Here is a 27,297-nt window from a genome sequence, read left to right on the forward strand (position 1 = left end):
TGATGGACTTCATATTCTATAGTCTAAGCCTTTACGAGGCGCGGGAGAATTTCTCTACTTGTCACCGAGTCCAAAGTCTACGGAGTCAAAGCTAAATCGCATGGTCGTTTTCTATTAATTCCTTGAGGCGTACTGCTATACGATCAACTGAAACATCAGACATGATCGTATCTCTAATGGAAATGAGGATCGTTGCTTGAGGGAATTTTGAGCCAACAGCTTGACAGTCGAAGGTAGCTAAAAATACGTCAAATCTGAGCTCCAGGATCCGAAGGGGCTGGATCCAAAGTAGCATACACATGGTTAAGATTGTATGTTTATTAATAGTATCAAAATAAAAGAAAAACAAGAAATCAAATCGATACAAGCAAAGACGAAGGGAAAGACCAGTTCAATACGTATCAATTTGGGGCCGAAAATTACAGAATTTTCGTGTGAATGCATTTATGGGTGACTGATAGTGTATATAAAGTGAATGTTCCTCTTTCGAGCTCACTTGGTCATAGAACTGCACCCTACCAACGCAAATCTTCTCTTCTCAATCCACAAGATAAAGACCAACTGCCCGAATGAAGCCCTTCCTAACAACCATCACTTGCCTCGCCACTTTGGCTGCTGCAGAGAACTGCCAGAACACCTTGAACTATTGCTCTTTCACCTTGATGGGCAAAGGTAATGCATATACCCCAACATCCGAACAGCAGTTTTCTAGTTCTTCAACTGACGGACATAGGGGATTACCACCAACAAATTTTGGCTGCTTTGAGACTCTCGAGTCCACCTATCGACCCTTCTCTAGTGAACTACGACTACTATCTCTACCGCTGTGACGACAAGGGCGAGATCCACAAGACTCAGAATTGTCCATATGGATGCCAAGATGGTGGTAGTAATGAGTCTGATCGTTGTATCTGAGAATGGCAATAGGGTTGATTTATCCATTTCGAAGGTATTCGGAGGAAATAGAATGGAGGTTAAGCACAACTGACTGGTTGGTGCTTGGTATAAATTTAAATGTGGTTGACTTCTTTTACAACGCATCTCTGGACTATGAATCTTAACCAAAATTTTATACTATTGTCAGATCAATGATAAAGGTAGACAGACCTAGACCGAATGGCAGTATTGCCTTGGAAATTACATAATCATAAACGTGCGCAACACTTGATGAAACTATTCGATCTCCTGGAACATATCGGGGGCCTCGGGATTCCTACGCCCTGGTGGAGACGTGGGCCCCAGCCCCGCCCCCGGGCCCGGATCTGAAAGCCCGCCATTTCCCAAACACCAAATACTCCTCGGGCCATCCGATCTTTGGAGGAGCTGGCCCCCTTCGCTGCTCCTAGCAAGGCCCCTGTGAACGGGGCCATGAAGATTCACCGTGGATTCTGGTGCGGATGAAGGATCAGAAGGCCGGAATCCACAGATCATAACATCTATTTTCATTCACCTAGACCGCAGTCGGGGGCCAACGCCAACCAGCATAATGTAACTATCCAAGTTACGCTTTCTTTCATTCTTTTATTCTTTTTATCTGAATGCTTTATAAGGAGAGTAGTATTCCCTTGTATCCTGGATCAAGCACTCTACCATCCCTGCGTCAACTTTTGATCCTAAAACATGAAGCTCTTTTTACCCACCTTCGCTATCATTGCATCTTTAGCAGTTGCTGAGAACTGCCAGAAAGATCTCACGTATTGCTCTACTAGCCTTCTGGGAAAAGGTATTGTTGTGTACTTCATCAATCGCCCGAATGGAGTTAACGTGTACTAGGCGATTACCACCAACAAATCCTGCAAGCTGTTGATGACTACGGCTACAGTTCTCCAAACTGGAATTATGACTATTTCCTCTACTACTGCAAAGGTGGCTCTAAGGGAGATATTGAAATAGTAGAGCGTTGCAAGAATGGATGCAAAGATGGTGGATCGAATAAGAGCGATTCTTGTAAATGAAGAATGGCTTTATCTCTAAAACTTTTCCTGTTCTTATCCCCTGTGTATTCTCCAAAGCCCGTGTCCAGTGAATTCAAGTTGCAAATCCTGTCACCCATTCGTTCCGTTTGTGCTGAAGAATGGTTAATAAAGTCAAGAAGAGGACCCGCGAGCGTCAGAATCCCGCCTATTCGAATGAAACGGGGAGAAATAAAATCCCCGATTTCGCGGTATCTATAAGATTTTCCCGTCATATATTGAATGCAAGTCGTCGAATGCAGCACAATCAACGGCTTCTTGAGGGATTCCCGGCACTTGAGACTCGATTGCTTACCGAGGAATCCATTGCCAAAAATTGATCTTCCTCAATATAAGGCCTTGGGCGACCACTCCCCATCTCTCTTACTCGGCTCTATCTTTCTTTCCCACTTTCCACCTTCTCATACTACGTAGTTAAACCCAAAGAAATACATATTTACTGTTTCAACAACAAGAGAAAATTCGACAGTACGACATGTAATGCAGTAAGGCCAAGATGATTTGGCCCCTGGCTATTCTCCTTTGGTCTAGCTCACAGCATCCGTTTCTACGAGAGATATCCACATCAACCCTATCGTGAAAATTCCACAGTAGGTGTGCTACCTCGCAAACCTTTTCTCTTCTGTCAGTGCTTGGTATGACTGTCCCTGTCCTAGGCGTGAAACCTGCCTACCTGCAAGGTCCAAGATGTACATGGGGTTAGCATTGATCTGAGCCCTCTAGATGGGTGAGTGTATAAAGGGTTTTTTTTATCTGCTATGCTGAAAATCACCTAATGTTAGATTCTAGAACAGCAGACGTACATTTCTATAATGTAACTGTTGTTGAGGTTGCCAAGGCTCCAGAGAGTCCGGAATAGTTCGAACTTATGGCGTATCTAGCTACCACCTCTAATCCATTACCGGGACCCTCCCTCAGTTTCATCAATGGAATTTCATATTGTATACGTGTCGAGCCGGATATTCAGTAGCATGGCTCGGTGGCAACGATAATTAATGCCATACTTCAAATGCTAGATCTACGCCCGTAGGTACGTGATAGTGTTTATTACCCCCGGTATCTAGTAGTTGGTGATGCTTTTTATGCGGGGAACGGCTATGCTATGCGTAACTATTTGAATGCGCAGACGAATTTGCCGAGTCACCTACACATATTGTCCCTTTTTTTCGCCTTCAGCCGCAACCTAAGAGCTCTGAAGCTTTTAAGATTGTCGATGATAATCCACTATTATCGTGCTGATCCTGCAAAGACTAGATCTCTTTTCGTACAATCACGTACGCCAAGAGCTAGATTTATGGAAAAATAGATCGAAATAGGCTATTTGCGGGTTTTCAAATCTAAAAGTATAACCTGAACCCGCTGCGGGCTCGGGTGCGGGTTTTGGTGCAGACTAACCTTAGTAGCGCAGCTAGAGCGAGCAGTTTTAGCACAAGTATCCCGTGAGGTAGGGCCGGCTCCGGCACCTTTACAGCCACGTACGAGAGCCATACAGACGCGTAGCTTATTAAACTTAATGGCGCTTTGGTTGAGATAAATGCATTTAAAATTGATAGACTAAGGTTGGTGGACGGCTCGCTTGGGTGGACGGTTCGCTAGTGAATTGTATATTGAAAGATAAGAATGTCTCCTGCTACTGGTTGTTTATCCGGTTGAAGCGGCTATGACCTGTTCTGCTGATCAGCATCTCCCGGACCCCCGACGGTCCCATTCAAGCATATGCAGCAGTAGACTCGAAAAGGTAGCGGCAAAGAATACAAATAAAAGGGCGGTAAATCCACGTCCCCTTGTATCATGTACATGACAGTTGTATTGTTGTGAATATCTGTGGTTACGACCTAGTGAGTCTAATGCACAGCAGTGCATATCAGGGTGACAGAACAGAAGGGATCCAACCCATGCAAGTGTCTTCGTTTATTAACGACCCCGCACTATACTAGCGAGGAAAAAAGACTTCGAACATTTCCTGCAAACTTTGGCGAAATTTTATAGAATACTTCCTCTACCACAACTTGTTTCGCGGAATCAGACTTGGCCATAACCTTGTACACTTATGCCAACTGTCTCTTGATAGAATGCTACTAAATACCGCCATTCTTGGGTTGGCCATCTACTTTCCTCTTCTAACAGAATGGCGCTGCGTAGCTCTCTAGCGTGAGAAATCGTCTTATCTAGCTTTTGCTTAACTGGCTTCGTTGACGATGCTTTTTTTTAACGCCGTTAATTTTGACTCCTTAGGCCTTTCTATAGGTGAAACTGAGTTGTTATGCTGAGAAGAGTGACTTTGCACAATTAGATCCCTGGTACTAGGGGGCGAGCCGGTATCTTGGATATCAGGGTTCTCGGGTTCCCACGCGTTCACAGCCACCTCCATAGCCTCTATGGCGGCTAGTGCTGTAGTATTGAGAGACATGTTTAACCTATTGACTTTCAGAAGGTACAAGTCATAGTAGCGTGGAACAGGCTTTGCCCTTCTGTAGGGGCCTGGGGTGCTAACCCTTTATGGCGATAGAATATTGCTATAAAGAGACTTGCCGAATAGAGTTATCTTATGAAAGTCATTATAAGCGGTTTCTCCTGTATGAGGTCAAAATGCCTATTCGAAAGTGGACGCGAACAGCTGAGAAGGTTGGACTAGTGGCTGACCTGGATACATGACTGCTTTTGACCGCATTTCGAGAACTGGAAGTCTAGATACTTTTTTCTCCTTGTATTTTTGTAGATCGTAGTCACAATGGAAGTTCTCTACGAGGTGTTCTGGCTCAATATCTGCATTGAAAATATGGTTTGCTCGCTGAATGCGGCGTAGCATGGCTTGTATATCTTGCTATTACACCAAGGAAACTTTAACATCCTATTGAATGGTAATAATATCGTAACACACTTTAGCTTTGCAGCGGTGGCTTGCTGCCTCGTCAAAAGCACTGCTGTGACGATATACCGGCTCCCTTCTCGTGATCTCAAGAGGATTCACTTGGTTCGGCATACTTGAAGCTGTAGCTCGGGACTGACTCTCAAAGTACTGACTGATGGCATCATTTTCGCTTTCTGCTCTTTTAGTGACGAAATACCTCAGTATGAGTTGAGCGAAATTCAAGCGAGCAAAGGGTCTTATTTCCAGTACCCTCAGGGCTGTACAGGATACTTTGAGCCTATACCAGCTTCATAGGCAAGAGACTACTCTACTCCGCTCAAGTTTACAATTGATGCAGTGTCTAGGTGGAGAGGAATCACCCCTACTTAGAGAGGATATCGAAATACAGCCGAGGGGTGCCTATTTTGGATCTTGAACCATAGAAACAATGTTTCCGAACCGCGAATAAAGCCGGATATCGTTTCTTCGAGAGCTATGGCCCAATCTAGAATAGAATCCGCCATTGATACGCCCTCTTAGTACTTCTTATATCTGCAAGCTTAATTCTATCAACCGGAGTTACTCGAAGCAGGTCCCACCTTCGCCTTCTCGGCCTCTTAGTACTCTATAAACCCCTTTTAGACAATACTATAATACTTGTTGAAGCCTCTAGTTCTATGAATATTAAGACTCTTCTTCTAAGCTACGATAACAATGTCATTATAGGCTACTTCAAATCTAGCAAGCGAAAACACAAAGGTTTTAAATCTACTATCTTTATAAACATATTCAATACTAAATATCACCTATGCTATAGAAACCGCTAAGGCTATTGCACGTCGATTCACTAACGCGATGCTCAATAATAACCCTACCTCTTATAGTTATCAACTTATTGCACTTGCAGACCAGGCGCGCAGTATAGGCTGCATTAACCTCGAGAATCTAGAAGAGTTCTGGTCGAATATAAGATTCGGGGGAGAGTTACGATTTATGCCCGGTTGGCAAAAGACTAAAATCTTTATCCAACAAGAGTATATCGAAACAGCAACCCAGCATCCTATTTATGGTTGGCAAGGTGGCCTAGAAACACCAATACTGAGACTGCTTTTCGTGGTTGGCAGTGTAGCTATCGACATCTATGAATTCGAACTCGACCTTCTTGGCTCACCCTAGGCACATGTCACAGTCTGCCTAGTGGGTGTGGATAGATGCCTAGACCATCACTGCGTCTTGTTCCAGGAGCTCCAACTCAGAGAACGTAAGGTCATACCCGAGATATCGGTTAAGTAGTTCGTGGACAACGAGACGTTCTGGTGTGTTACCCTGTGCATCGACAAAGCTAACACGCGGGTTGACTGGGCTCATTCTCTGCAGCTCATTTGTATGGCAGTGGATCTGCCATCATATGCAGAGTAAATTATACAAATCAGCCCGCTGATATATGATACCTAGAGTTCAGGCGCAGTAATCATTATCTATAAACTGTATTCTATGCTGAATCAATTCGAGCTTTGAGCGAGGGAGTCTTGGCGCCATGTTGCGAAGAGAAGCGTAGACGTTGATGGCGGAAAGCTTTGGCAGGGGCGGTGGTCATGTGGCCGGGCCTATTTTCAAGATTCGTGGTAATGCAGCCTCGCCTCTCGGGCGTGAGCCATTTAATTAGCACACGAGCTGTATTATGCTCGATTCCAATGGTATCTCACACAGACGAAAATCGATGTTCAGTCTCGGTTGTCTAATATATTGTGCCATTGCAAGTTTACTGTATTATTATCTATATCATGTTACTCGCGGTCTCCAATTGTAGTCATTTCCCCGGTTTTTGTCAGCACAACAGGGAAGTACCACACCGTGTGCGACAATTTCTATTTATTTCTTCTGTATGCTGGAATTGCATACGGGTAATCAGGAATTAATGCCCGGAGCATCCTGATAGGGTTTCTTGCATTTTCAACTGAAGAGAAATACATAGAGAAAGACATATATATATGTCAAACATCGCCAGCGATTTCTTCCAAGCTTAGTCATACGTACACTTTTATGTATGAATGTGTAAGAGTACAGAATTTATCCATTATATCCAGAAAGGCCTAAAGAGTAAAAAGGAAATAAAGAAGCCAATAATGATCGAAAAAGGTATACAGATGGAGCGGCATATCGGGATCGGGAAGCTTGGGCAGGCGCGTCCCGAACCCGAGAAAACCGCAGCTCACAGCTCTGAACAAACACCACTCCCTGCCTTCAGTTGTCTCATCAGCAAAATTCAAATAGAACCTTCACCATGTCCGCCTTTGCACCCGAAGACCCTGACGTTCACGATTACTCCAACACCGAAGCTGACCCCGTGATTTCTACCCCTCCGATCCCTCAAGAACAAACAATGGACGCCGATACAGACGCCTCGCACGGTCGAGGCCACTCGAACAATCCTCTCTTGGGCGACAACCCTCTCGTATCAGATCTGGAGCAGGAGGTACTGGATGAATATGCTCGCTTGCTGCGGAATGTGAATCAGGTACGCGGAGATCTCTGTTCCCCTCCACAGATCGAGGATCTGCCTGAACATCTAAAGAGATATATATCCCTGATGGCAATTGCCCTGTCGATCCTGTCTACTCAAGACTACTGTCAAGTCTCCTTATACTGATTGTTCTCCGTGCACAGCTCTCAGACAAACTCTCAGACCTTGCTGGTTCCCCCGCCTCCATGCCGCTCGATGGCCTCCGTCTTCTTGAGCGCAAGACTGCTACTGTTTGCACTTTGCTGAAGGCTAGTGTGTACAGCATTGTGCTTCAACAACAGATCTGGAACGAAAATGAAGAGCAGCAGCAACAACAGCAAAATGAGGACCAGCATTTCCAGGACCAAGAGTATCAATATGGAGGTTATGACGGGGAAGGAGAGATGACGTTCCAATAAGTATGCGAGATGACTCCTTGTTTTATGATTCTGTTTACTCGCGTTTTATACCCGGGGTGTTAGATGTTGGATGGTGTTTATGGAAAGAACGTTGAATTTTCAAATATGCAGTGGATAACTCGATATACTGAGAATTGATGACCCTTCATGTTTAACAACCACTTATACAAGTACAATGCAAAAGACACTAGAAGAAGAGGAGAAAAAGAGAAACATTATATACACGCTGGTACGAAACACCAAGCCGAGGCCGGAAGACCCTAAACCTTGCCAGCGTAGTACACCTTGCGCACGTCGACGATCTTCTTGCCGAGTGCGTGAGCAACCTGCTCGGGGTTACGCTGGCTCATAATGGCCTCGTAGGCGGCCTTGACCGTGTTCATGGGGTTTCTTGAGCGACCAACACGAGCCGAGAGATCGTGAATGCCACTGGCACGGCACATCTCCCAAATGAGATATTGGACACGGAGGCCAAAGCCTAGATTATGTCAGAAAGTTATTATGACAAGAAAGGCTAAGAAGGAACATACCTGGGGGACGGTGCATAAGCTGCAACTCTGTGGCTCCAACCTTGCCCTTGACATCACCGTAGATAGTGCGGTTTTCGTAACGGGGAATGGGTTGCATATTACGGATGGCACGGTATTGCGACTGAATAACAGCGTCGGCAGCTTCGTCGGACTTGGCCTCGCCGATACCCAAAAGGCCGTTTGTATTACCGGCAATAGACAGACGGTATGCGCGACGAACCTTTCCTAGACGGGTCTGATTTGTGACGCTGTGTGAAACAAGAGTCTTGGTGCGGAGACTCTTAACCTGCTGCTCAGTGTAGCCTGTCTTCAGGAGAAGGCTCTTGAGCGCATCTGTCATTTCCTCGGCCGCGGCTGACCGCTCCTTCAGGCCCATCTCGGCGGCACTCTTGCGTTCTTCCACACGGGGCTCGTCGATGGTCTCGCCGGGCCCGAAAAGGTCCGGAACAAGTGCACTGTGCGGGTTGAGCTCGTTCTCCTCCTTCCCGCGGGTGACCCGAAGGCTGTTGGCGAATTTCACAAAGCTTGATCCTGAAGCGTGATCCTCGCTGGGAAGCTCAACGAAGTAGCGGCCCCAGTCCTGCTCGAAATCATCGTCGGTCTTCAGCTTGAAATTGAAGTCCGAGTTGGACTCCGGGGCGCGCTGGTGTCGATCGATACCGGGTTCAATCACGGAGAAGTCGTCGACATACTTGAACTTCATCGGATCAGATCGTTCCTCGAGCTGCTCTGCCAGGTCCTTCGGGTCAATAGCCGCTTCGCCGGCATTGATGGCAGCCATTTGCGATTCGGAGTACTCCTTGGCGAGCTCGGCCTTTTGCTCTTCCGTGTAGGGCTTGAATTCGCCCATCTGGGGACCCTTAACATTGGGGAATTTCGGTTTCCGGTTCGAGAGGGAGGCGGGAGTAGGATGGAATTGGCGACGAGGAACTCGCGTGCCCGGGGTGGCAGCACGAGTGAAGTTGCAGAAAAGGCATCGGGCTGGCCGTGTTAGACTCATAGTGGCGATGCAATTGGCCAGCAATAAGCTGGTTCAAAGCTCCGAAAGAAACAAACGCGAATTGCGGAGACAATTGAGCAAAGACTAAAGCAGTCCGAGATGAAGGTATGAATTTCTCTCCTGCGGGCGGTCAGCCCCCAACCAATCAGCGGCCCCAAAGATGAGTTTCTAATAATTTTCCCATTTGGCGATTTTCGTCCAGAAATTATTTCGTATTCACGTCGCACCTTTACATGTTTGCCGTGCGCTTGTCTGCCCGGCGAATTACTTCCTCTTGGCTACCCCGAGTCAATCAGCTACGGCCGATCTCCGATTTCCACGTTCCACAACCAGCCAATGCTCCAATCCCCGCAATAATGCAGAACACTCCTAGGAAACACTTCGCCGGCAAGCAGCGCAAGAAGGCGAAGGTCGAGAAGAGCAAGAGCAGTGGACACGATGAGGTCCTCCTTGCCGACATCAACAATCTCATTAAGCGCAATCAGTCGGAGGACGAAAGCAATGGCGACGATGCGCCCCATGCTATTCCCGAGAAATTCACTGAGATGGACGTGAAGATTGCCGAGCTTTCCTCGACTGGTGATGGTCTGGCACTTTCAGAGAACGGAAAATACGTATACGTTGTTCCATTCACAGTCCCCGGCGACCTCGTGCGGGTCAAAGTGGTCAGGCATCACGAGGCGTTGTCATACAGCTTGACCGATTTCGTGAAAGTGATTGAACCAGGACCCCAGAGAAATGATGAAGGCATTAAGTGCAAATACTTTGGAGAATGTTCTGGTTGCCAGCTCCAGATGATGTCTTACGAGGACCAGCTTGCTCACAAGCGGCGCATTGTGGAGAAGGCCTATGCTAACTTCTCTGGTCTAATCCCAGAGCTTGTGCCCACAATTGGAGAGACATTTGCCTCGCCAATGCAGTTTGGATACCGCACGAAGCTTACACCGCATTTCGAAAATGGCGGCGGCCGCAAGGCTAAGAAGCCCGACGAAGAACAGGAGGTCAAGATCCCGCCCATTGGGTTCACATACAAGAACCGACGCCTGGATATGGATATCGAAGATTGCCCCCTAGGGACAGACATTGTTCGACGTGGTCTCACCAGCGAGCGGAAAAGAGTTGCAGAGAACATCCGTTCTTACCAGAGAGGCGCCACTCTTCTGATGCGAGAGTCAACCACGCGAGTCCCCAAGGAATCGACAACTACTTCTAACGGCGAAGCATCCAAGGCCAGCCCGATCGTCCCCACCCCAGGAGCAGACACAGGCGACGTGATCCGCATCGAGCACGAGAACTACATCGAAGAGAAGCGCTGCATCACAGATAACAACGCCACAATGGTTGAGTACGTTGATGACTACATCTTCAGCAACAAGGCCGGCGCCTTCTTCCAAAACAACAATTCAATCCTATCCGGTTTCACGGATTTCATCCGCTCCCAAGCCATCCCTGCCGGCAACGACAAAGACCCCCGCCCAATCAAGTACCTCCTGGACGCCTATTCCGGCTCTGGTCTCTTTACCATCACCCTCTCCCCCCTCTTCAAATCCAGTCTCGGTGTCGATGTAGCAGGCGACTCCATCAACTCAGCACGCGAGAACGCCCGCGCCAACGAGCTTCCCAACACTGGCTTCGCTGCTGCTGATGCTGCTGTTCTCTTCAAGGATGTTCCTTACCCTGCCGACCAGACTTTGCTTGTCATTGACCCGCCTCGTAAGGGCTGTTCGGATGACTTCTTGCGTCAGATGCTTGACTTCAAGCCCCGTCGTGTTGTCTATGTTAGTTGCAATGTTCACACCCAGGCTCGGGATGTCGCTGTTATGGTTCAGGGTGATGAGAAGAAGAACGTCCGCTACGAGATTGAGAGTATTCGTGGCTTCGACTTCTTCCCCCAGACTGGTCATGTCGAAGGTGTGGCTATTTTGAACCGCACTGAATTCCCTCAGGTGGAGACTGCTCCTGAGGTGGACCCTACTCACACGGAATCTGCCTGACATAGGCACTAAGTTATATATTGGTTTGATGTTGCATACCCTTTGGCGTTTTGGGAAACAAACACAAAAAAGCATGACGGCGATGGTGGATATGTATGCTATTTAATATATTTTCTTACATTTGATTCCGTGAATCAAGATCAAAGAGGAATACCACTCTTCTAAGCTTACATTGTCGTCAGAGGTAAAAACTGATAACACCGGCGCCAAGCCGTTTTGGATAAAAGAGGAAAGAACCACCGGAGAAAGAAAAAAGAAAGAAAATGAGCTACTAACTATGAACAAAAGGCTGAGCTACATCGACTGATAAGCATCTAATGACAAGATCGACTCCTTTTCCCTCTACGAGCTTCCAGGGCCACCAAGCAATGCGAACCTCCGCACGATGCTGGGACCAATCTCGTCGTATTCTGCCTTGGTGTGGCAGTAGCTCCGGAACTCAGGCGTCTGGCCCAGCAGACTACCTCCAAACCAGGGACCGTGGCGCTGGCGCTTATGCGTGACAACGGCAACATCGAGACCACCACTGCGGGCACCACCGCTGCGAGCCTCGGAGGCGCGAATTCGGGCATCCACTAGGTGGCGGATATCACGCTGTAGACGACGGCCAAAGTCCTTGTATAGAGTGGAACCACCAGACAGGACAATGTTCTTATAAAGACCTCTCCGAACGTCAATGGGCGAGGATTGGATAACGCCGTCAACGACATTGGGGAGCGGGGTGAGGAAGTCGGACGAGTAGATTTCGGGGTTGAAGAAGATCTCCGGGGCGAGGAAACGTTCGTAACCAATGTCGATGTTGACACTGCGTCCGTTGGGGGCAGTGACGGTGTGCTTCAGGAAGCGGTCTGGCTCGCGGTCGTAGCGGGCGAATTCCTTGACGATATCGGGGCTGACATAACAGTACTCCTCCTTGACCTTCTCTGCTGTCTTCAAGCTGCTGTCTGGCTCGCCACGGTCACGTAGCAAGCTCTGCACAAAGTATGTAATGTCTCGACCTGCAACGGGGATACTCTTGATAGAGGACCCGATGACGTAGCCCTCAGCGACAGGGATAACGTGGGTGACACCATCACCAGAGTCGATGACAGTTCCGGTGAGGGACCGGTCGGTGACCTTGGAAGAAGTCCATGATGCGGCAAGAGCCAGAACGGCTTGAACGGCGATGTAGAGACCCGCGCAGTTGAAGGACTCGAACATGATCTCGGCGGTGTTTTCACGGTTCTCGGGAGGGTTCAGGGGCTAAAATAGAGAAAAATCAGCTCTAATCAACACGTACAGCTGGAATTAAGCATGCGCATTCGCCTTACAGGTTCGGTGAGTAAGAAGTAGTGGTCCTCGGGCTCGACTCGCAAGTACTTGAAGATTGAGTTTGACCAGAAGCGTTCCATGTGGTCCCAGTTCTCAATTTGTCCATGACGAATAGGGTAGTTGACACCATATCCTGGGCCAGCACCAGCAGCGAGAGCTTCATCGCCGATAAAGAAATCCAAGTCCTCCGTGCCACGCTTAGCAGACAGGTTGGAGCTAGCCCCACTTCCACTACCTAGGAACGAGGGCTTGTTCGCGACTGGCGGACGGGCACCGGAGCTTGCGGCACTTCCAGCACCGGCCTTGGTCGCAATTGCAGTGGGAAACACGAACGAGGGGGAGTCGTTACCGGCGAAACCTGCAAGAGTGAAGGGACCATGTCAGCCTAATCCATGATCGCGAGTTCTCCAAACATCGAGAGTACATACCAAGCTTGGAGTAGCCAGTACCGCTAAGAAAATATCAGGTCAGCATTTGAAGGAACTTTTTGGGATCTTGCAGTTGTCAACATACTTGTCCATGACAACGGCTGGTGTTTGGTTCGCCATGGCGGGTGGTTGGGGGGGGGTCTTTAAACAATTGATCCGCAGTAAGGGGGTCAGAAAATCCCCGGGATATATCAATCAAGAAAGGAAGGAGAGATACAGCTCTCAATTGTCGCCAATATGCTGATTTGGAGACACCGAGAGGACAGGCAGACAAGGCGGGGGGAGAGGATGGAGGTCCGGAGGTCCAGGATTACATAACCCAGCCTGGGTCACGTCGACATCATGTGCCCTCCAACTTTATCTGATCTACAAAATATTCAAGAAGCAGGAACGACCCAAATGCTCAATATGGAAAGAACGCATTGGGAAATGCATATCTGGCTTTTTTCATGTTGTGATTGTTGATTCTCCCACCCCCCTAAGCAATTTGCTTTTTATCATTCCATCCTCATGTGCCCAGTGGTGCAGACGTTATTTTTCCGTATTGTTCGTTCTCTACGTACATAACCTACTTGGCCTTCATCGCCTTCGTCGCTCTTTTTACTTTCAGAACTCACGTCTGCCATTGCCATAGAGCATTGGTTTCCGGTGGTCATTTGATTTGAAGACACTGGAGTGCTCTGGTCGTTTGCCCTTTTCCACAGGTTGAACAATTTGAAAGTGACAGTCTGAGAGTGGAACAAAGCACGCTCGTGTGCCATTCATCTCAAAACTTTGCTTGTTGTTTATACGCACTGCACCAACACCAACTATCCCTCGTCAAGTTCACTTGACCCATTAACTCGCAATCATCTCGACGTCGTGGTCACCAGGCCGCGTACTTCGAACAATCACTTACCGCAAGCTGAAGTCTCGAATCAGTTGCTCAATCACAGAGCGATTGTTCCCAAGAGCCGCCGTCGACGCATCTTGAACCAAAGCCTTTAACATGGCGGCGCTTTCAAACGACGATGGCATTTGCGCCATCTTTGTCCACGCTGGGGCTGGCTTCCACAGCTTCGAGAACGAGCACAAGCATCTGAAGGCTTGTGACGCGTATGTTTCATTGGCACATTTTTATCTGGTTGCCCCATCTAACTCTTGAAATGATTAGGGCCACCACTACCGCCATGAAGTTCTTGAAGAGCGGTGGTACTGCTGTTGACGCCGTCGAAATGGCCTTGAAAGTGCTCGAGGATGATCCCATCACCAATGCTGGATATGGAAGCAACTTGAACCATGATGGCGTGGTTGAGTGTGATGCCTCGATTGTCGACCATCGAGGAAAAAGTGGGGCTGCCGGCGCTGTGCCCAGTAAGTTTGTTGTGTCTGATCAAGTGTAAAAGCCAGCGGTTCCTAACATAGGTGGTTAGACGTGAAGAACCCTATTTCGCTCGCCCGAAAGATCTATGATCAGTCCAACAGGAGTGTCGGCATCTCGAGAGTGCCTCCCAACTTCGTCGTTGGAGAAGGCGCCAGAGACTTTGCGTGGGAGAATGGTCTGGCCGTCGTGCCAAACGAGGATTTGGTTCACCCTGGCGCGGGTGGGCGTTGGCGACAATGGAAAGATGACGTTGACGAGTATGAGCGTTATCATAGCAAGACGACTACTGCCCCTTGGCTTCATCGGTCTTTGACCCCAATGCAGGATCGTCTCAACCGGCTGAAGGAACGCGAGAAATTAGCTACAGTTGATCGTGAAGCAGCCGAGGAAGGGATGTCTGACTTGGGCGAAACCTACTCGGGAGGACATGCCACTGACACTAAGACTGTCTCGTCCTTGTCGTCTCGCGATTGTAGCCCCGAGGTGGAGACTGATACCGAGGCAAAAAGTGAGGCTAAGCTCAGCACCAGTGACCAAGATGATCTTGATATGATCACAGACACGGTTGGTGCCATTGCCATTGACAAGTGGGGAAACATTGCCGCGGGATCTTCTTCTGGTGGCATTGGCATGAAGCACCGTGGCCGAGTTGGACCTGCAGCTCTTATTGGCATTGGCACTCACATCATCCCAATAGACCCAACTGACCCAGATCAGACCACGGTTGCGTGCGTTACATCTGGAACTGGAGAGCTTATTGCCTCGTCCTTCGTGGCTTTCACTCTCTCACAGCGCGTCTACTTCGGCCAGAAGAAGTGTGCAAACGGCAAATTTGAGCCGGCTGTGGACCAAGTCGTCATCTCTGAGATGTTCAAGAATGAGTTTACCGGTAAGTATTCTGATGTTTGGCTTGCCCCGTTTTGATTGATACGGTTACTGCAGAAACTTACAGGCTACGAATAGGTTACCCTGCCGTGGCGGACAGCTTCATCTCTGGCTCTCTCGGAGCATTGATCGTGAGAAAAGATGTCTATGGCGTTGAGCTCTTCTTTGCCCACAACACCGAGTCTTTTGTGAGACATCAATCCTCCCGCTCTGTATAAATGATCGCTAATAACACCCACAGGTCATTGGCACCATGGCCAGCAACCGAGAAAAGCCCGTGTGCGTGATGTCCCGCGGCCCCAAAGGAAGCATCTTGCAGGGAGGTTGTCGCGTCCGCTTCTAACGCCTACTCATATCGACCCAGGTGGCTTCTGCCCCACTTGCCCGTTTCTGCTTCATTTCGTCTTTTACTTCGAGATACCCAGTTCACCGCACCATTTCGGGCCCTTCTGCATCGCCAGCGTTTCTTTTGCATCGCGACAAGGTCGAGCCTAATGCCAATATCTCTTCTGAGAGTCCAGTGGGGTTCCAAACACATTCCCCCTTTTTGATACCGGGTATCGATAACATGACCAGAGCACTTTCCCACGACTAAGCCCCGTTGTTCTCTTTTTTTCCCGTGTATTCTTATTGCTAGCAATCTAAAAATTACCACTATTCTCTCCAGTAATGATCATGTGTATATAACAGAGACCATACTTCCTTTCACACCCACCGCTAAATGGTCTAGATGATCAACATAGAGCACTTGAATATGGGCAGAAAAAAATCAAAAAGGAGACAAACAATGCATCAAACGATACACTCAGTTCGAGGTGTTTGGATAGAATTCGTCCCCTCATTCATAGAACTGAACAAATTTGGGAACCTCTTGTATTTCTAATGTTCAGACCGATGCCCATAAAAACGCCACCATCCAGCCAGGGACGTATCGCGAAGAGAGCAGCGAAGAAAGCACTAATTTGAACCAGAAAAAGAAAAAGAAAGCAAGCATCAAGGACCAGGTGTAGGCGTCGAGATAGGCGTCCCAGCCCCAGAAGCCCCATTAACACGCTTCTTCTTCTTCTTTTTCCTCGGCAGCAAAGCAGGCCTAGCATGATAATCCCCAACATCCAAATGCGTCCCACAAGTCATACAGTCACCCCCAGGAGGCGGCTCACAGAAAATACTAAGACAAATAGAACACACGAACCCAACATCTACAACCTTCCGATGACAAAAGCACGCAGCGCGGAAATCAACATCCACCCGAGTTGGGAGCACTAGGTGCCTGCGCGAGCGCTGGTCAGGCAAAAAAGCCATCATGAGATACTGCAGCAGCCCCCTCGGTTCAGAAAGGGCCATATAAACACCCTTGGTGGCATCCGACGCCTGCTGCAGGAATACCGCATCACCACTGAGCTTGCAGACATCAATGGGGATGTGTAGCCGCTGACAAGCAAATATACTGTTCATGATGGGTATGTACTGGTGCGCGGAATCGGAAGACCCACTGACAGACACGATCAAGATCCGGCTTTGGAGGCGTTCATCTTCGTTGGAAGCGGAGTATCTGTTCGGCGCGGCGGCTACTCCGCCGCCTCCGCCGCCGCCGCTTGCACCGCCTTCAGCGGCTGCGTCTTCTAGGGCTGCACCGCCGTGTTCCTCGGCCCAGGCGATTGTGCGTCTGTTTATGTTGCTCAGTGCGAGTGTTAGGGCACCTGCTAGCATTGTTGACATGTTGCTGCGGAGGTCATCGCCGGTTGTGGAGTCTATTAGGTCTTTGAGGTTGCGGGTCACTTGTTCTTCGACTATGCGGAAGGGTCGGTACTTGTTTGTTTGCGGGGTTGGTGTGTTGCCGTTCATTTGGACGTCGCCGTCTTGGTCGGCGTTGGCCAGGTTAGTTGGGGCATTTTGAGATGGGTAGAGCCAGGCGGCTTTTTGGCTGTGTGAGGCTACCACTGCTACTTCGTTTGCGTAGTTGCAGGCTAGGTGGGCGTTTATGAAGACTAGGATGTTGGCGACTGCTTTGGAGAATGGGAGGGAGTTTTCGAGGAGGGCCCAGGCGTGCGGATTTGTATCGATGATCACTGTGAGGAGGGATGGGGACAGGTCTGGATTGTGGTCATTGTTAGTTTGGATATCGGCAGCTGTAGACGAGGAGACGAACCAGTGGCTCCCAGTTCGTAATGTTCCGAGGCATCGACGGAATTCATTGTGCAGTGCGGATCAGTCGAGGCTGATAGTCATTGTGTGAGGCGCGTTTGAAAAATGTCAGGCCAACTTGAATGCAGGCCTAAACGCGCTGCTTGATGACAGACTCTCAATATAGGGAGGCTTTGCGATTCGAGCTCGAGTATTTGCGGAAGAAGTTGGAGAACCAAAGATTAAGCTTGTGATAAGCCAGTCACGGGGTGATAACAACTATAGCTTCTACTCCACCTTTCTTTCACTGAGCTATAACTCTGTATGTTAATAGTTTCTGAGCCTTGAGGCCTAGAAAGCTCGACCCGTGCCGTCATTTTTGTTCAGTACTTTGGTCACTCACTTTCGTGGTAGTACCCGACGCAGCTGTCAAATATCGGTGGCGACGCAAGTTCCCCCTGAGGCAGTGATCATTACTACACCAAAAGAAAACATCATAACATGTTGAAGTCGTCAAACTCTGCTTGGAGACAGACATTCCTTTGGCTACGATATCAGCCTGTTCCTGTAGGAATACCGAAGTGACACTGGTCTCCTTTCCCTTCTCCGTGAAGTACTTCGAATCACCAGTGCTGAACTCGATTCTCCCAACCTGTGGCGCCATTGCAATGCGCCAGGCCAGCATAAGACCAGCCACGTTCCAAGCCACATCCTCGGATGCGGTTAGAAAGTAGTGGCGTTGCAGTTCTGCGTCTTGTCGCGCCTTTCTTTGAAGTTATTGGTGTATCCACCCACGTACCATATAATTCCAAGACGACGGAGGATATGAAGAGAGCACTTCTTGTGGTTCTAGCATGCAATCTTCCTCTTCAGACCTTAGGTCATCGGGACCCTGCCAAATAAAATCCATGCCGTAGTCAGCAAAGATACGGTAGTGCCGCGGGGATTCTATTGACGTATAGATAGGGTGCTCGTAAGTTGTAATCTCAACAATTGTTGGGTTTGAGTTCTGCTCTTCTGCATTCGTGATTTCCAAAACGAAGTCAAAATTGAGTATCTATCACAGTAGACTTGTCGTCAGACTCAGGAGGCTGATCGGCATAGCTCTGCCATGCATCACCGAGATTCCTGACAGCTTTAATATGTCGCTGAGACTGCGACTGAATGCATACTACAGCTAGAGGTCTGACAAGGCCAGAAGTCATGATTCGAGAAGATGATAGGTGATATAGGTGGAAAGTGATACTAGATACGGAACGCGGAGACAACTAGGCATTGACTTAGCGCTTCTACTTTACACAAGCTGATTACCCTCCGCCTCAGGTCTAATTTATTCTTACATATCTTGGCCATGGGTCAAACGTGATATGTGGCTGGTTCCACATGAAGCAATTCGGAAAACAGCTCGGAGCCGGACTCCAATCGGAGGAACTGGCGCTTAGTGACTGAATCTACTAAGCATTTATGAGCATCTTCTATAGAGGTTGAAGTCTCACTCGATTTCAAAGGCAGGAGGACAACACTCTTGGCATATCCCTTGGACGCGCCAAGGTACTACTATTGTATTTCCTAGTGGCTTGGGGAGTAGATCAATGGATAGTCCACTTTACTGCACGTCGGAGTTAGCGGAAGAGTGTCCGTTTCCTGCAAGTGAGCCGGTTTCTAGGTCTCCAGGCCTCCAGTGCTAGGATTGCCTTAAAAGTGCCCAGATGTAGCACAAGTAAGAGTCATCTAAGCCAGTGTCTACCTGGTATATGCCTGAAAGTAGTATGCTTATCCGAAACGTGACGGATCTGGTCGTTGTGGTTGGTCTTATCAGACCGATTGATAATGGTCGTGAATGGGATGGCGTAAGACTGAGAAAAGAAGAAAGTCGAACTTAATGTACTCCGCGTGGGGAATTGAGAGCTATGCGCGGCAATCCGAAAATATAACAATCCTCCTTCATCCCAACATCCCCAACTTCGTTTACTTTTTCCGCAACGTGCTTATCGCCCTTTCTCTCTCCGCTCCCCAGAAAAAAAGCTTCCCGGGATCCCACTTCCACTTTACATGACCTTCTGAACACCACACACCAGGAGTAATTTTATAGTTACTCCATTTCGCGTCTTGCAATGGTCCACGCAACAGGAGAAGAGCGCGCCGTGAACCTAGCCCAAGAGGCTGTTGAGTTGGTCGACGCGGGCCACCGCGAGGTACGTGATCCCACTATCCCCAGATTGAACGAGGGGCTGATTCCAACCCACTCAATAGGCAGCCTCTCGAAACCTCCGAGAAGCACTTTCGCTGGCCCCCGAGAATCCTCAAGTCAAAGCGGCCTTTTTGAAAGTTCAGCACGAAGACAAAGATGGCCACCAACTGCTGGACCTCTGCCGCCGATACGCCACCCAGAACGACGAGAATGCAGGCAAAGAAGCAGCTGCCTACCTCCGCACAGATGGTCTCAAGTCCCCAGAGAATGTTGGCTTGGAATCCTTGAGTCTGTTGCTCGCACAGCGACCGCACTCTTTATCCACGACGCAGGATGAGATCATTTCCGGGCTGGTGCGACAGAATGCTAGCGTTCGACAATATTTCTCTGCCCAGCTCCAGATCTCCGTGACTGCTTTTTTCGATGATATTTATGACCGAGGCGATGGGGCTGCTGTCTGTCTGGACACCGTGGTATTGGATCCCAGTGTGTGGCCATCTGAAGATGCCCGTACCCACTGCGAGAGCGAATTGTTCCAATTATTCATCGCCAAGCTGATGGAGTCAGGTCACGATCTTGATGGTCGCTCTTTGAAGGGAATTACAAGACTACTCGCGGTCGATGCTGACCAGCTCCAACATCTGATTGATGATGAAGGATTTGAGGTGATTCTTTCCTCTTTGGATTATCGTCTGCCTTTGGAAGTGCGGAGCCAGGCGACTCTGGCTGTTGCTAAGTATCTTGAAGTTGCTAAGGAGGCTGGCGAGAAGCAATTCTTGACAATGATCATGTCCATCCTTAGAAAGGGCCGCATCGATGATTTGATTGTCGCTTTCTCTGCGGCTGCGGCTATCTTCCCGGTGGCACCTGCCGCAGCGGCCAGTCTCTTCTTGTCGGAAGAGTTCATGGGAGTTCTTGGTCCATTGGCATCCCGAGATGCTAAGAGCAAGAAGGTCGAGGTTCCTGTTCTCGAGTTGCTCAATGCAGCATGCATTAACCGGCCGTGCCGTGAGGCTGTCTCTAAGAAATTTGGAGAGTGGCTGTCTCATGTTTTGACCAACGGGAGCGATGAATGCTCCGAGTTGGCAGCGGTGGCTCTGGCGAAGATTCGGGCCTCCGAGCCCGATCATCCCTCGACTGGCAACGGTAAGGTCTTGGAGGAAGACAGCGAGTCTGAGCTCGTTCACCGATTCAAGGGACTGATGTCTGCACAAAAGGTCGAGAACAATGCCCATGCCGTTGAGGGACTCGCCTATGCCTCGGTGAAGCCAGCCGTCAAAGAACAACTTGCCAAGGATCCCACTTTTCTACGAAACCTCATTGCGACTCTGAAACAAAATGCCGGAGATTCTTCCTTTCTTTACGGCGGCTTGATGGTGATTTTGAACCTCACAAAGTTCCTCCCCAACCTATCTGAAGAGCAAAAGAAGATGTCACAGTTAAAGGACTATGCGGATGCGTCCAAGGGAAAGCCTAGCACCGCCCCAGACAGTCGGGATGAAGATGAAGCTGTATTGGCACGCTGTGCCGCCGTCATCGATACAGGCATCATGACTTTGCTGGTAGAGTGCGGACGAATCGCGCTACCTTCCACCAATGAACTCACAGCCAAAATTCTCTTGGGACTGACAAGACATACCAAGTCTCGTGGTGCACTCGCTCAGCAAGGGGCAGTCAAGCTTCTACTTGGTCTCGCGGCGCCGAAGCAGAGTAGCTCTGGCCCCGTCACAAACGACACAACACGCATCGCCTCCCATGCGCTGGCCCGCATCCTTATCTCTGTTGATCCGGCACACATTTTCCCATCCTCTGGGTTCCCTCAGGTTACGTCTGCCGTCCGTCCATTACTCTCTCTACTATCCTCAACCGAGAATACTTCCTTCTCTGTCGACCAGCCTCGTGATCTCCTCCCTGTCTTCGAGAGCCTGCTAGCTCTGACCAACCTTGCCTCATACCCACACGATGACTCCGCCCCTGAACTCACTGTTCGGGAAGGGTGGTCTGCCGTGGAGGACCTCCTCTTGTCTGGCAATCCTCGAGTCCAACGAGCCGCATGTGAACTGGTTTGCAACCTGATGACGTGTGAGTCTGGTGTCATTAAATTTGCCGATGGCTCCAAGGCAGCCGCCCAGCGCCTTCACATTCTGCTGGCCCTGACCGATGCCGACGACTTCCCCACGCGACGAGCCGCCGGTGGAGCCCTTGCCATGCTGACGGATTTCGATGCCGCGATGGCCGCTGTCTTGGACCGACCACGCGGCGTGGACTTGTTACTCGGGCTATGCCAGGAAGATGACGATGCCCTTGTTCACCGGGGCGTAGTCTGCGTACGCAATCTCACCTGCATCGCAACAGGTGACATCGGAACCCGCGCCAGAGCCGCCGTGAAAGCCGCGGGAGGAATTGACATTCTCACCGCATGTCTCAAAAGGACATCGAACCAAGCCGTGCTACAGGCCGGGGTGGAGGCACTGAAACCCCTGATCCAATAGTGGGCATACCACACCCAATTTGCTTTTTGCATCGAGTCATCCTGGTTAACTCCCGAGAACTCTTTTACGTTTCCTTTGCATGCTTTGGGGCAGACCGGTTGATCCAGTGGAGTTTGCTCTTTGCTTTTCTTCTTATGTTTGAGATGACCTTTTCCACGCGCACGGTAACGGTCTTAGCGATTGCTTTTTTAGGGCCGGATCAGGCTGGTATTCGGCGCACAGAATGCTAGGGGTTGCATATGGTTTCGATAGAATTTATGAATGTATGGTTATTCCGCATCCTTGGAGCACATGACCGTAGTTATGTAGTGATGTTGGGGTCACGGGGGTCGAGTCTCCCTTTTTGGATTCTCGTGAACTCGCAGATCGTAGCTTTTTTAGCCTCATTTTCATGCACCCCGAGCTTTCTTTGCTTGGCCAAGCATGCGTCTAGGTCACGAGGCATGGTACTTGCCGGGAGTATACACGGGCGCTCGTCGATTCGCTGATAGCTTTACTAAGCATTCCACATGCAAGTTTCTTGGCCCCATACCTAGCTAGGTATTGATCGAGCTATAAGGTATCTTTGTAGGCATGATTAACGTGATGTCAGGAACAGGAACTAGACTGCTATCGGAAAAACAAGCGTCTTTGCAAAATCCCGAGATCCGATCTATATACTTCCAGGTCTGCAGCACTTGTTCACCTCCAAAGCCTAAATGGACACAAAGAAACCGAGGCATGACCTCTCACGGACCCTCAGGTGGGACAAAAATAGGGGTTTAAAAGTACGATTCGAAATTTATAAGCTCACACAGTAGGGCACACTACGCTCGCAGTATAAAGACGGGAACCGTGGAGAGGGCCCCCGCGGATCGACAAATCATCATCAGCCCGCTACGCACACCTTCACCTTCGACCTTCGGTTTGGCTTCTTCCACCTCTCACATCACCTCGGTGGCCCACGCTCCTTAGCTTTCACCTCGTAACTCTGCTCGGTCTCCCTTGTATGTCAATCTCTTCTCTCACCGCAATTCTATCCACTAATCCCCACTCAGAACAGGTACAGTCAGGTGCACCTTCGAGCTTTGTCTCTTTCCCTTCCTCATTCCCCTTCTCTCCCTTCTCACACACCTCACTCAATGGCGTGGTTGATCCACTCCCTTGCCTGCGTTCGCCCGCTCACCTGATCACTTCCCACGAACTCAGGTTGATCTCCCCGCGAAAACCCTCCGATTGAATACCGTGGAGGACTTGAAATTGGAATTGGAGTTCGACTTGCACATACAGATACAGCTTGGTGGAAACAGGAACAAAGGCACAAAGGCTTCGTTGATCTCATTTGATTTGACCTACACAAAACCGCCATCATGAAGTTCGGCCGGAATCTGTCTCAGTTTACCGTTCCCGAGTGGAGCGCCTCATACATCAAGTACAAGGCCTTGAAGAAGCTTATCAAGTCTGCTGCTGAGCAGATCAAGGCGGGCCAGGAAGCCGATTTGGCCGGTAAGCTCTAGCGCTCTTATCGTGGAGCACACCTTCTAATCACGACCGGTGGTTGGTGTTACAGGTTTCTTCTACTCTCTCGACCGAAATGTCGAGGATGTCGACTATTTCTACAACAAGAAGTATGCTGAGTTTGCGCGCCGCTTGAAGCTCCTCGAAGAGCGGTATGGCTACTCTATGGAGGGTCGCCACTCGCTGGAACCCGAGGACCGTCATGACCTCCGCGAGGCACTCCTAGATCTGCGGTACCATTTGCGCCGCTTACAATGGTACGGTGAAGTCAATCGCCGTGGTTTTGTTAAAATTACCAAGAAGCTCGACAAGAAAGTTGGCGCGCAGGCTCAGAAGCGTTATCTGGAGACTAAGGTTGATCCTGCTCCTTTTGCTTCCAATTCGCGTGTCTTCCAGTCGCAGGACCGTATCAATTCTTGGATGGCTATTATTACCGACCAGTCTAAGGCTGACGATAAGATTGCCGACGATGCGAGCTCCACCCATTCTTCTTTGTCTTTGAAGCGTGGCGCGACTCGTCCTTATCTTAACCTGCCTGCTAGTGTTCTGACTGCGGTTGATGATGCGCTGCGCAGAGATGATACTCATGTGTTGTTTGAGTTGCTTGAGACTTTGAAGGTCTCTGCGGATGAAGCCGGTGAATCCGTCTACGCCAGAGTCCTGAAGACCCTCATTCAGCGCTCGATCCTCCACCGTTCCCAGGCTTGTCTGGCTGCGCTAGTGAATCGAGTTGAGACTCTGGAGGAGGACGATGATATAAACCGCCGTAACTGCCTGCACCGTCTGGTCATCTCCATCGGACGTGAACAGCCAACTAGCGACTCTGAGCCCGCGGCATCGATGGTGCTCAACTTCCCTCCTGAGACTACCCGCTACATCACACCTGCTGCGCCTCCTACCCTGCAGCCGCCTCGTGCTGTGGTCAAAGAGGAGCACATGCCCCAGCAGCTGGGTCGCGATGATCCTGCTGTTGTCCTCTTCCAGTTCCTGTTGGACTCTCTGCGCCCAGACCAGCGGGAGTCTCTGATGGCCAAGGACATTTCTGGACGCACACCCCTGCATTATGCGGCCCAGTATGGATTCAAGGTGGTCTGCGAAGTGATCATGGAGCACCTCAGAGAATGGGACATGTTTGACGTCAGTGATGGAATCGACGGCCCTTTGTGGCAGGATGATGATGGCTGGGCGCCTCTTCATCTGAGTGTCGTTGGCGGACACCCAAAGACCACCAAATGTCTCTTGGACGCCGAGAACCGAGGCGATTCTCAGGAAGTCGGCAGTATCAGAAAGCAAGTCTCCAAGTCTAGCGCCGTCTTGGCACTTGCGACCAAGGCCAACTTTATTGATATCGTGCACCTCCTTGTGGATGCCGGTGTGGATATCAATTACCAGGATGAGCAAGGAGAAACCGCATTGCATGTCGCTGCCCGATTTGGCCATGACGAGTGTGCGAAGATCCTGCTTGATGGCACTAGGTACCAAAAAGGAGACACAGAGCTTACTGAGAAGACATATGGCTGGACCCCATTGTTCATTGCCTGTGTAGACGGATGGCTGAGTGTGGCTAAGCTTCTGGTTGCTGCTGGTGCGGATCTGGAACGTTTCGATTCGTCTGGCTGGACCGCTAAGGAGCACGCTGCTCTGCGAGGTCACCTTGACATTGCCCAGTGTCTGGCAGAAGTCAGCCCCGGACCCCCCGCTATCGAGCCAGACCTTTCAACGTCTACCCCAAACCTCACTGGCTCCGAATCCTCCTCGCCACCGGCTCAGTCGTCTCTCACTGACCGTCGGTCGAATGCGCCTGGTCCCACCTCCGGGAGTTCTAGCTTACGCAATACTGAACCTATTAAGACATTTGGACATCGGTATCTCACCGACGAGACCATGATCCTGGTCAGCTTGGGTACCATGGATATGCGCAAGCCTCTTGAGACTGTCAGCCTTGACCGTATCCCAATGGAGAACGCCCATGCCACCCAGCTTGACACCTCTTTGTCGATGGTTATCACAGCTAGCGGCGCACACGGCGAGCCAGAAGTCATTGACCTGCCTGTGCAGGACAATATCTCAACCGAGCCCATCGTCTTTCACACCACCGATCCAAGCAAGGTTCGTCTTCTCTTCGACCTTGTTCCCACCTATGCTGGATCGAAGGAGAAGGTCGTTGGTCGTGGTGTAGCTCTGCTTTCCAGCATTAAGCCTACCGTCGGATCCCACCGGATTAACCTTAAGGGTGATTCCACTGTTCCCATTGTTGCTGCAAACACTCTGGAGGTGATCGGCTCTGTGACATTTAACTTTCTCATCATCACCCCTTTCAAGCACCCCAACATGTCCATCACCGGCAATCAAACTTACTGGCGCTCAATGAGCTCGACAATGGTCATTGGTCACCGTGGATTGGGCAAGAACATGGCTAGCCGCAATTCATTACAATTGGGTGAGAACACCATACAGTCATTCATCGCCGCAGCCAACCTAGGTGCCTCATATGTCGAGTTCGACGTGCAGCTCACAAAGGACCACGTTCCAGTCATCTATCACGACTTCCTTGTCAGCGAGACTGGTATCGATGCGCCCGTTCACACTTTGACGTTAGATCAGTTCCTCGAGCTGGGCAAGGGCCGTCACCGCAATGTCCTCCCTGGACCTGTAAACATAAATGGCGAGATCCTTGACATCGGTCCCCGCCAGCGCTCAATGTCAGTTGGCGGCTCGGAATACAACCCGGCTGAATTGACCGACAAGATCAAACACACCCGTGATTTCAAGAAGAAGGGTTTCAAGGGTAACACTCGTGGCGAGCACATCCAAGCCCCCTTCGCGACCCTCGAAGAACTTTTCAAGAAGATTCCCAAGCCCGTCGGCTTCAACATTGAACTTAGTGAGTTATAACAGCCATCAAAGAACAGCTACCCCGTCGATCTAACCATGATCGCCAGAATACCCTATGCTCCACGAGAGCGAGGAGGAAGAAATGGACACCTACGCCGTCGAACTGAATTCCTTCGTCGACACCATCCTGACAAAGGTTTATGACCTCGGCGGTGGCCGCGACATGCTGTTCTCCAGTTTCAACCCGGATATCTGTCTCCTGCTTTCTTTCAAGCAGCCTTCCATACCCGTTCTCTTCTTGACGGACGCGGGCGCTTCCCCAGTCGGTGATATCCGCGCTAGCAGCTTACAAGAAGCTGTTCGCTTCGCTTCTCGCTGGAACCTCCTAGGTATTGTCAGCCAAGCGCAGCCATTAGTCCTCTGCCCGCGACTGGTTCGCATCGTCAAGGAATCCGGTCTCGTATGTGTTTCCTACGGAGCGCTGAACAATGACGGTGAAAACGTCGACGTAAGTCCTTTCTTTCTTCCATTTTACTCTAGGTTCATTCACTAATTCCGCAAATAGTACCAAGTGGCCGAAGGCATTGACGCCGTGATTGTCGACTCCGTTCTCGGAATCACAAACGGTCTCATCCAACGTCAAAATAAGGTCGATCGCACTCCAGGCCCATCGCCCAACCCCTCGGCTCTCAGTGACACCGCCGCTGGCACTGTCAAAATTCCCGTGAATGGAAGCACGACCCTCTAAGTGCATATCACTTATCCGTTGTCTTGTCGTCTCTCGTCATTGTGATATGTCACTGCACCTTATGTCCATAGTTTGCGTTCGGCCACGGCCAGCTTCAACAGCTATTAATATGAGTTTTGCAAATGCAAAACGCATTCAGACATTTGTCTCTTT

General features: G+C 49.8%; 9 protein-coding genes across 9 annotated transcripts; 6 read left to right on the plus strand and 3 right to left on the minus strand.

Moving 5' to 3' along the window:
* Window positions 1–1,620: 1,620 nt before the first annotated feature.
* N7508_003250 (uncharacterized protein) lies at window positions 1,621–1,955 on the plus strand (the record flags this gene model as incomplete). The annotated part of the gene is made up of 2 exons (XM_058461316.1): window positions 1,621–1,723; window positions 1,774–1,955. 2 exons carry the CDS (start codon window positions 1,621–1,623, stop codon window positions 1,953–1,955), a joined length of 285 nt encoding a protein of 94 aa, XP_058321893.1.
* Window positions 1,956–7,108: 5,153 nt separating this feature from the next.
* On the plus strand, window positions 7,109–7,746 carry N7508_003251 (DASH complex subunit DAD3 family protein; the record flags this gene model as incomplete). The annotated part of the gene is made up of 2 exons (XM_058461317.1): window positions 7,109–7,342; window positions 7,492–7,746. The coding sequence occupies 2 exons, from the start codon at window positions 7,109–7,111 to the stop codon at window positions 7,744–7,746; spliced, it is 489 nt and encodes a 162-aa protein (XP_058321894.1).
* Window positions 7,747–8,006: 260 nt separating this feature from the next.
* On the minus strand, window positions 8,007–9,276 carry N7508_003252 (mitochondrial 37S ribosomal protein uS5m; the record flags this gene model as incomplete). The annotated part of the gene is made up of 2 exons (XM_058461318.1): window positions 8,007–8,224; window positions 8,277–9,276. 2 exons carry the CDS (start codon window positions 9,274–9,276, stop codon window positions 8,007–8,009), a joined length of 1,218 nt encoding a protein of 405 aa, XP_058321895.1.
* Window positions 9,277–9,509: 233 nt separating this feature from the next.
* N7508_003253 (tRNA (uracil(54)-C(5))-methyltransferase) lies at window positions 9,510–11,270 on the plus strand (the record flags this gene model as incomplete). Its single annotated transcript, XM_058461319.1, has 1 exon — window positions 9,510–11,270. The coding sequence occupies one exon, from the start codon at window positions 9,510–9,512 to the stop codon at window positions 11,268–11,270; it is 1,761 nt and encodes a 586-aa protein (XP_058321896.1).
* A 342-nt stretch (window positions 11,271–11,612) lies between these two features.
* On the minus strand, window positions 11,613–13,129 carry N7508_003254 (actin-related protein 3; the record flags this gene model as incomplete). Its single annotated transcript, XM_058461320.1, has 4 exons — window positions 11,613–12,512; window positions 12,581–12,939; window positions 13,010–13,032; window positions 13,095–13,129. The coding sequence occupies 4 exons, from the start codon at window positions 13,127–13,129 to the stop codon at window positions 11,613–11,615; spliced, it is 1,317 nt and encodes a 438-aa protein (XP_058321897.1).
* Window positions 13,130–13,997: 868 nt separating this feature from the next.
* N7508_003255 (threonine aspartase 1) lies at window positions 13,998–15,600 on the plus strand (the record flags this gene model as incomplete). The annotated part of the gene is made up of 5 exons (XM_058461321.1): window positions 13,998–14,104; window positions 14,163–14,362; window positions 14,422–15,261; window positions 15,336–15,445; window positions 15,499–15,600. 5 exons carry the CDS (start codon window positions 13,998–14,000, stop codon window positions 15,598–15,600), a joined length of 1,359 nt encoding a protein of 452 aa, XP_058321898.1.
* Window positions 15,601–16,250: 650 nt separating this feature from the next.
* On the minus strand, window positions 16,251–17,452 carry N7508_003256 (TFIIH/NER complex subunit TFB4; the record flags this gene model as incomplete). Its single annotated transcript, XM_058461322.1, has 2 exons — window positions 16,251–17,350; window positions 17,407–17,452. 2 exons carry the CDS (start codon window positions 17,450–17,452, stop codon window positions 16,251–16,253), a joined length of 1,146 nt encoding a protein of 381 aa, XP_058321899.1.
* A 2,043-nt stretch (window positions 17,453–19,495) lies between these two features.
* On the plus strand, window positions 19,496–22,064 carry N7508_003257 (UNC45-central domain-containing protein; the record flags this gene model as incomplete). Its single annotated transcript, XM_058461323.1, has 2 exons — window positions 19,496–19,576; window positions 19,635–22,064. The coding sequence occupies 2 exons, from the start codon at window positions 19,496–19,498 to the stop codon at window positions 22,062–22,064; spliced, it is 2,511 nt and encodes an 836-aa protein (XP_058321900.1).
* Window positions 22,065–23,413: 1,349 nt separating this feature from the next.
* Window positions 23,414–27,144, plus strand: N7508_003258 (glycerophosphocholine phosphodiesterase; the record flags this gene model as incomplete). Its single annotated transcript, XM_058461324.1, has 4 exons — window positions 23,414–23,549; window positions 23,614–26,445; window positions 26,504–26,904; window positions 26,962–27,144. 4 exons carry the CDS (start codon window positions 23,414–23,416, stop codon window positions 27,142–27,144), a joined length of 3,552 nt encoding a protein of 1,183 aa, XP_058321901.1.
* Between the last annotated feature and the right edge of the window lie 153 nt (window positions 27,145–27,297).

Source organism: Penicillium antarcticum (assembly GCF_028974205.1).
Source record: "Penicillium antarcticum strain IBT 31339 chromosome Unknown utg000003l_segment0_segment0, whole genome shotgun sequence".
Classification (NCBI taxonomy): Eukaryota; Fungi; Ascomycota; class Eurotiomycetes; order Eurotiales; family Aspergillaceae; genus Penicillium; species Penicillium antarcticum.